At 40.9% G+C, this 9,723-nt stretch overlaps 1 protein-coding gene across 2 annotated transcripts in view; it reads left to right on the top strand.

Moving 5' to 3' along the window:
* mrrf (mitochondrial ribosome recycling factor) overlaps positions 1-9,723 on the top strand; it is a 14,116-nt gene that overhangs the window by 1,790 nt on the left and 2,603 nt on the right. For both annotated transcript variants that reach the window (XM_020605946.1, XM_020605947.1), the window contains exons 2-5: positions 1,047-1,239; positions 1,365-1,517; positions 5,292-5,410; positions 8,968-9,059. In XM_020605946.1, the coding sequence (XP_020461602.1) occupies positions 1,068-1,239; positions 1,365-1,517; positions 5,292-5,410; positions 8,968-9,059 (536 nt within the window). In that variant the 5' untranslated portion in view covers positions 1,047-1,067. The remainder of the gene's footprint in view (positions 1-1,046; positions 1,240-1,364; positions 1,518-5,291; positions 5,411-8,967; positions 9,060-9,723) is intronic.

Below are 9,723 nucleotides of genomic sequence, written 5' to 3' on the forward strand. Positions count from 1 at the left end.
AGGAATGCCCAAACAACTGTGCATGGGCTGCATGTGGATTTCTCCCATAGATTTGTGAGACTAAGAGGAATAGAAAGAGCATCAATGTGACCAAGTGCAGCTGCGTGAATGTAGCCTGTTCAGCTGAGTGCCAGAAGTTCTGTAACAGCGGTGATGTTACTGCATTACCAAGAGCCTCTTTTCCTCCTCTGATCTTTGTAGTGTCTGAGACATTTTGCTAAAGGTGCATTCTGTGATCCAGTTGGGGAAGCTATTAGTCAAATAATCAATTAACTGAGCAATGGAAAAATAATCAGGTAATATTTAAAAATTTCCCTCTGTTTTTAGTGCAAAAATGTCTTTCCTTATTTTCAGCATCTCAGCTGCTGTTTTTGTTCATTTTATGTAATAGAAATCTGTACATTTTAAGTTCGGCAAGACATTTTGAAAACATCACCTTTGGTTTTATGAAACTCTGGCAGGTGTTTTTCACCATTTTCTGACAGACCACACAATTAAATGAATTGTTAAGAAAGTAATATACCCTTTTCATGACATACATTTTGACTTTGCACAGCAGGAAAGCACTATATAGATATTGTGACGTTACAGTACATGCATTGTGACACAGGATTTTGTCCACTTTGCCCAGTCCTATGTGAAAAGTTTTAAGGCTCATAAAATGCAAAACAAGCCAATATTTGTGTTGATGATTAGTTGACAAATATTAGATATATTGATCTTTTATCTGTAAGTCAGTTTCTTGAGTTATGTGTTTGAATGTACCTGTAGATATGGTAGATATGTTAATTCCTTACAGGCTGCAGATCTGGCTGATATCGCAAAGAAAAAATACATTGGTTGGTTGTGTTACAAAGTATCATCAAATAGACTATGATATTGTAAAATGTTAGTACAAGATGTAGGCCTACCTCCTACTGGCTAATATGAGTTATTACCTCATTGTGATAAATATTACAACTGATTTCAACTCATCTCTGAATAACTTGTATGAAATCAAATTATGTTAGTCCAGTGACACTGGTGTTTCTGTTTTCCTCTAACAGCACCTGTACTCTCACTCAGTTATGGCTTTGAACCATCTGAGTCTGCTGCGAGCTCCGCTCTGTCAGTCCCTCATGCGACAGGTCAGGTCTCCCCTCGCGGCTGCCACCAGGGTCAGCACACCACTACTGTGCCCCAACACCGCCTGCAGCCCGGCTGCATGCACCAGGTTCTACGCCACCAAGAAGGCAAAAGGTCAGTGAGGAGATTAGAGACTGGAGTTCACATGAATGCAAATTACATGGTTTAGTATTATTTGTCTTAGATATGATCTTCAGTCTCACCTCAGCCTTTTCTTTCTCTTTGTCACTTCTTCCAAGCCAAGGCAAAGGGCCAATCAGCTAAGGTGAACATTAATTCAGCACTGGTGGAAGACATCATCAGTCTGGAGGAAGTGATGGAAGACATGACCGCCGTTCTCAATATGCTCAAAGATGACTTCACACGCAACCTCAGCATCCGAACATCACTAGGTATTTAGCTTTTCTCCATTTCTTTCTGGGACTGAATTTGAAAACTAGATACCAAACTTTGTCATGAATGAATTGTGCATTTACTCGATTTAAAGTGAAGTAACTTGGAAAGTGGAGTTGTATTATTCATGTGCATAATGTTCATGCATGCATGAGGCTTTCCTTTGTAACGCCACACCACATACTCTGGGATGTAAGTCAGTAAGTCTTCCTCGTTGTCTGCGTGTCCCTAAGCCCAAGGGCTGAGAGTGAGGAGAGCACCCCCATTGTGACCCTACCTTGACCCCAGTTTGACCTCTGTTTCCCCAACTACATCCAGGTCATGACCCTTTGCCTCTGGGTTCTAACAAATGGGATCTGGGTTCTGGGGAGCCAGAGGTGGGGCATATAATGGAAGTTCCCTGGGGACGAGGCAGCCGCTGGAGTCAGACTTCAAACTGAAAGTGTCTCGAGTTTCTCCTGCTTTTCCTCCTCCTCAGATGAAATGTCGCTTTCTGTGCCATTTGATCTGCTTTCTATGCAGTCTTTTCTACTTGTACACATAATGCAGACAACAGAAGCACAAACACAACCTTGATTTTTACAGTTAATCCTTCAGTGTCTTCTTCCAGCTGTTTTACTGTTGATGTTAATTTAATCGTCCAGTTTCCAACCTCTTTTTTTAACCATTATCATTCAACAGTTGTTTGCTCTGAGTCATTTTCTGTCTTTGGCCACTGCTTTTATTCCGCCATTACAGTCTTCTCATTTGTTTTTCCAACAATTCTCAGCTTTATGTTTTGGCTTGTGCTCACATTTTCAATGTCTGTCTCATTGTTTTGAATTTAAACTTCTTTTTGACCTACAGGGAAAAATGTGTTCACAAGGCAGGAATTTTGAGCAAAACCTACCATATTCTCTCCATCTCTTCTGTCCCTCTCACAGCTCTCGCCTCCGTCTCTCCATCATGTCATCCACCCAGACTTTTCCCTCCATCTGTGCATCTCTCACTGCTCTTCTCTGGTCTGTCCAGCCCTCTCTTCTGTCCACCTGCACAATAATCCAGAGAGGCAGCAGGACTTAGGGCTGACAGGAGAGATGAGTTGGTGGAATGGAATGACGTCAGTTGTTCAAATGTGTGTGTGTTTCGTGCAAGTGTGTGTGTGTTCCATGAACTTCTCATCTGGCTCTTGTTAAGCTTATGAGTATGTGTGTGTTGATATGACCGTGATACAGTGTATTGCTTTGAATGCGTACTTTATATGTGCACGTTTGTTTGTGTAGGGCAAAAGTCAGGTAGATGCAGAGATAAGATCGATGCTATAATCACCATGTTCTGGTTAATCACAGATGAGTTATCTGGACTGAAAGTGAGCTCTGTTTTCGTGGAAAGACAGAATAGACCGAGGCATTGGACAACAACGGCAGCACAGGAAAAAATTGTTCTAAATACTTATACACCTTGTCTATACCCAAGAAGTCTGCTGTGTTGAAGACAGGTCCATAATAATGTGAGTGTAATAACTCAAAAATGTTATTTTTACAGCAGTTCCCAGGTTTTGCTGGAACAACGGAATCTAAATTTAATTTGTGATCAAGTTAAGCAGTCTGACAACAGCAACAAGACCATCTCTTTGAAGATAAGATGTCTAACTGGACATGCTAGCAACTCTGTAAGGCACAGTGTTGCTTTGAACTAAATTCTGATGTTAACATGCTCACAATGACACTGTTGATATTGCTGATGTTTAGTAGGTATAATGATGCTAAACTAATGACATCCTCAGCTGCACCTTGGGTGCTTAAGTGCTAATTAGCAAATGTTTGCATGCTAAGATACTTAACTAAGAGGAGTTAGCATTTAGCTCAAAGCTTTGCTTTGCCCAAGTCTAGTCTAACAGAGCTGCTAGCATGGATGCAGACTGTCCTGTTAATACTTTATCTTAGCTGAAAGTGTCATAGGACCTCATGAATTCATCACAGCAATTTAAGGCTGTGTTTACATGTAATATAATTTGTACACTTTAACTTTTGGTCCAAATAACTTAGGATTGGTGGTGTTTGAGCTGTGGTTCAGACTAAACACCTGCACAGAGGCCAACTGATATGATTTGTCCACTTTTATACCTATTGTGGGTGAGTTTGTATATGTACTGTTGGGCATTTACCTTTATTCTTAAGAGGACAGAAGCGATGTGACAGGGAATGAGGGGAGAGAGAGCAACTGGGTAAGTGTGGAGGAAATTAATGAGGGATGTCTCAATCACTGTATGGTACTTGTCCTGACTACTGTATCACCAGTATGCCCATATGTAGTTTTGCAAATGATGTGGCCTGATTGTTTTGTCATTATAAAACTGAAAAACACTTTTTTTTTAGATTAAAAACAAAATATGTATACCGGTAGTTTAGTTTACATTACATATAAACGTCATTTTTATTATGTTGCATAATATGTAATATTTTGATAAAGAATTTAGTCAAGTTTCGGATATTTGGCAAATGCTTCCTCAGCTGTACTCCTGTGTATGACTCGGCCTCTTTTCACCCTCCATCTTTGTAATTAAAGAAACGACTGTCTGTCTGCTTTCTTAAAGTACTAGCAGATGTGTAGGTCCTCCTGGTCAAGGCACAGGTAACGAAGATGGACAGGCAGAAGTTCACAGACATTTGGACATTAATGATCTGCATATACCCAGAAAAGCACAATGTGATGGACAACAGGACAGGCAGGTTAAGACCCGTGCACAAATGGATGTTTGAAGTCAAAGAGGGAGACAGAATAATTGGCAGTTGGGTAGACAGTGTGTCAGTGATTCAGCTGGGGTGCGGCTTTGAATAATGGGTATCCATTTCATCACATCATACCAACCTTTTATTTTTAGTTTCTTCTCCTACATCTAATGTCTGACCAGTACATCTCTGTTTTTCCCCTTGAAATCCTGTGATAAATTGATCATATAGAGAAAATTACACCATTGAACCACTGGCCAACCTCCCCTTCACCCCCTCTTTTTACACACACACACACACCACCAGCAGCAGCACAACCCCCACTGGGTAAGCAAGTGATGTAAGGCAGAGGTGGAGGAGAAGGAAACAACTGCATCTGAGGTTAGCCAGATGGAGGAGAGGGACAGGGGGAGATAGGCAAATAGATGGACCAAGTGAGGAACAGGAGAGATGAAGTGAGAAATGCAGAGAGTAGGGCACAGCAGTCAGCTCATGTTGGCAAGCTCGGCTCTGCTTCTGACAGTGATGAGAGACGGTAGATCATGGAAACTCTTAACAGTGGTTTCTAGTTGTTTTTTAGCTTATGCAGATTGTGGTTTCTGTGGCCCATTCATCTGTCTGTTTATTTGTTAAGCTGTCTGACTGACTGAATGACTGACTGTATGTTTTCCTTTATGTGAAGGTTGCATGGAAGCAGTGTCATCAAGCCACAAAAGCAACCCGCATTTACCAGAGCTGGATCAATGCTGGGTTTTTGGGGCCAACTTTTTACAAATGCACAATAAACCTTATAATTAAATAGAACAGGAACTGTAGATTCAAACTATGGATATTGTGGGTTTACTTTAAATAATAATTACAATAAATTGCATAAAACTGTATTAACCTGAACAGAGAAACATAAAGCCAAATACACGATGTAATCTGTCAAACAGCGCACAAACCCTAATATATTTGGATTTGGCTGATTTAAAATTCACCAGCAAATGTACAGATGCACATGACAAGATGCCTTAATCTGTCAGTGTAGATAAATAATGCAATTTATCTGTATTCGTTTAGGAGTTCTAGATCACATTGTGGTGACGACTCGAGATGGAAAATTTCCTCTCAAACAGCTGGGTCAGATCTCCATGAAATCACCACAGCTCATTATGGTCAACATGAGCAGCTTTCCCGAGGTAAGACGATCACACCGATACACACGTACAAACACACATGTACAGACTGTCCCTACTGGCATTTGTTTGTCTCTTACCGACATGCACACTGTAACTAAAAGCTTTATAAAAATAATCCAAAGCGCAGACAGATAGATGGTCCTCACACAAGGAACAGTGAGCCAGACCAGAACTGGAATCCCACATCACTCTGTGTGTAAATGAAACCTGACCTGCCTGTTTCTCTCCACAACTGTGTCTCAAATGCTAATTGATAGATCACTCAGGGAGCCCTTTGTTCTGGGTTGAAAGATAGCAGCAAGAATCTTAAGTGTGTGTGTGTGTGTGCGCGCACTGAAATGTGGTTGTGTCTGCATGTGAGTTGTCACAGAAAAGGAAATGACCTCATTTCACCCCCTGGTTAGGAAGGAATGAATTATTTTTCTTTTTCACCCCTTTTCTCTCCCCCTTTTCCTTTGTAGATGATACAACACTGTACTAATCAGAATTCCAGAATGAGATTTTGCCCATGAGGCAGAGTTTTAGTGGCCAGACGTCTGTGGTGACCTGGAAAATCTAAATGTGGTTTTTACGCATTTAATGCACCATTATGCAATCATATCCGAGGGCCACTTCTCTCTTGTCAGTTGAGTTCTTTTGATCCTTCTTGGCCACCGAGCATCGGGACAAGTACATGCTGCTTTGTTTTGACCTGTTCCTCATCTGTTACAAGCTGAAAACGTTTGTCATTTATACATTTAAAGTTAGCATCATGCAAAAAATGATGCAGTCAATCTAATAGTTAAGACATTTCACAGAAAACCAAATCTTGTTTCCACTTGTCCAGAAGGTTTCCAGTATTTCACCAGTTAACTGAAAACTAACTTGCTGGTGGTGCTAGAGGACCAGTCAGGAGGTGATCAGAGTCAGTAGGCTCCATCCTACCTAGGAGACATAGAAACCAGTGGTTCTTCAACTTTACAAGCTTAAATTATGTTTAAATAAATTAGCTCTATTGAAGTTCACATATTCATCATATAATCTCACTCACTCTCCACCACACCCCCTATTCTCCCATCATCCTCCCAGGACAATCAAACCTAAAATATCAAGCACAAATAAAAACATAATTAATGGTTAATATACTGACATACCAATGTCACAGAACAACAGGTGAATTTAAGTTTTTATCAACGACACAAATCTGAAAATCCATTCTTCAACCTGAATCATGCTGAATGATCACCCGGTGTGTGTTCCTTTCCCAGAAACTCTGACTACAGACCACACACACAGCAACAGACACACAAATGCACACACGCTGCCCTGTCATGCCCTTTGTTGCCTATGTCACACACACAGCTGTATCCTCAGTGCACAGTGCTAATAGGCTTATAATAATGCCTGTCCATTACCAGGCCGCACAGAGGCTCTACCATTGTTTTCCACACATTCACTGGGAGCAGCCTGGCAAGGCACAGTGAAACTAACCACAGCTACGATCAGGAGGCACTTTACACGCGTATCTTTAAGCATCCCATCACTTTGTTCGTAAAACATTTTCTGCAGGAGTCTCTTTTTAGACATGCACACACACAGGTTCTCACACACATTCCTCTCCACTCGCCTCTTTGCTTTGAACCTGGTCATCAGCGTTTGATGTGAAACTTCAGTGTAATTTCTCTTCCTCTCTAACATATTAACCAGAACCTGCCCAGCCAGGTTTCCATAACCACCGCGGGTCGTCAGAGAGGGGAAACGGTGATGAATTTGATGCTGAGAACAATCAAACATGGGCATGGGCCGAATCTATCACTCCACACTCAGAGAGCAACCAGAGGCCTGTGCTCCGGATGAATTTAACAAAGGAAAAGAAACCTCATGAATTAATTTAATGCACACAAATAAATTCCTTTAATCTCACTGCCATTCCTTTCCCTCAGCGGAAGAAGCCAGACAGAGCTGGGGAGCAGGGGGAGCAGGGTAGAGAGGGGTTCAATTGCACATTTGCACACATTGTAAAGCTCAGCTAAGGGAATGCGGTTGCAGATTGTGACTTTGTTTTCAGTAACTCAGTTTATTTGTGTGTATGCACTGCTTAACTGTAGCACTCTGGTTTTAATGTAGGGTTTGCCGGACTGAGGGATTTTATTGTATATGGTGGATAATGTCTTTATGTTTCACACATGTGAATGTTGTTGTAATATTTACCACTGACTTTCATGCAAGCTTCTTTTTCTGCCTGCCTGCTGGCCTGCCAACCAAATACAAATAAACTTTTAAAGAAAATTACAAAGAAGCCACTCCATAAATGAACTGTTATCCTAGTACATGTAGCATCTACAGCCCAGCTGCCTCTCCAGCCAATGTCCACATTGACACTGGATCACTTGTTCCCTCACAAACCCATAATGTCCTTCTTTTCATTTCCCTCTGATTATCTCCATTCTTGTATAAAGATGACAGATGGCGTTTGGGGACATTTTTATTCATTTTTTAAAAGTTGTTCAATAAGATAATGTGGACAACAGCTGAGAAGAAGGAAATGTTCATCTGTAGCAGTAGTTTTGAGTGAACACATTTCCAGTAAGCTAGTTAATAGTCGGTGACTGTCCTCGCTGTCTATTTCTGTTGATGCTCAGTACAGATCAATACAAATGCAGCTCAAAATTTTCAGCAAACTGGCTTTTTATCTGTTTGTCTAGTTTGCATTTACACCAAGATTGTTGTGCTTTTGCACCACATACATTCATGATAATTATAGATTTTAAGAGAATTTACTGTCTTGACAAAACTAACTTGCAAGCAAATGTATGTATAGTTATACAAAGAAAACTGAGGTATTTTATTAGCTTTTTCTTTCTTTTGTCTTCATTGCTTTTCATTTGTTCAGAAAACCTGGCCCTCAACCATGTTAAATTGCCCCACCATGGCATCAGAAGAAATTATACCTCCCTTTGACCTTCACATGCAACATGACCACAATACAAGAAGATATTTACATATACTTTTTGTTAAAGCAAATAAAGTCACACTGTGGTACAGTGTCCCTGATCATTGGATAATTACCATTTCACGTTTTCCATGTCTAGACGACCCAAATTATCGGCTTATTAATATTGTTAATCGGGCGTTTAAATGTGGCCACTGTCTTACAAACAAACAAATAACCAAAAAGCTGCATTCATATTCAGAGTTACATGTCAAAGTTAAATCCACACACATTCTAAAGCAAATGTGTGAGTGTTTCTGTGTGTGTATCATACACAGGCACAAGCAGACTCTCCTGTGAGGTCACCAGAGGTCAGTGCCCTGCCCTGCAAACTCTCTGTCCTGTCCCACAGGGCTGAGCGCTGACAGTGGCCCAAGGCACTTCCATATTGCATGGGCGTCCCCTGACACACACACACAACACAACACCTTAATGATTGCCAGCTGGAGCTGGGCCACTACCTGCACTTGTAGCTTTTCTATTCACACCAGTGCTCAAATCCAGCACACATTCATATATCTATATATATATGTATGTATGTGTGTGTGTGTGTGTGTGTTTGCACGCACATGTGCCCTCCCCCCAGGCTACAGCGGCGGCTGCCCATGCCCTGAGAGAGAGCAGCATGAACCTAAACCCAGAAGTGGATGGGACGATCATCAAGGTTCCTGTTCCCAAGTGAGTCTTTCTCTGACACACACACACACACAGCCCCAAGGGCATTAACGCAAACTTCCTGTTAGTGCTTTCCCTTTTTTCCCATCTTTTTCTTTCACTTTTATTTTTCTTCTGTCAGCCTTCTGTTTTTCACTTCCTCTATTTAATATAACCATACATTTAAACTTCTACTGAAATAATTGGGTGACCAATTACTTGACAAAATGTGAATTGTGTTTTTTTTTTACATATATAATTATTTGTTTTTAAATACAGACAATTTTTATAACATCTCTTTGGACTTTGGTAACTTGTGACAGACAACTGAAATCACCAGTAGGTGGTCATAGCTAAACCTTTCACGACATCTGATCCATGTTTTTGAACTTCACCCCATTAATAAGTCGCCTAGTCTCCTGCTCTCAGCTAACTGACAGATTTATTGACTTTTGCTTGAAGATGTATAGAGACCCCCACTGTGTTGATATGATGTGTTCTCTCTCTATTTTGAGCTCTCTCTCTCTCTCTCTTTTCCTCTCAAACAAGTTTACACAAAACTATCTGTCACTCATTCGCCACTTTGCATGTATATACAGTATATTTGTGACATATGCACGTGTACACGTAAGCGTGCATACTGGCGGCCTGTGTTTATGTGTATGCATGGAGCAGCAGGTGTCAGTCA

The sequence above is a fragment of the Monopterus albus genome, unplaced genomic scaffold, assembly GCF_001952655.1.
Source record: "Monopterus albus unplaced genomic scaffold, M_albus_1.0 scaffold75.1, whole genome shotgun sequence".
NCBI lineage: Eukaryota > Metazoa > Chordata > Actinopteri > Synbranchiformes > Synbranchidae > Monopterus > Monopterus albus.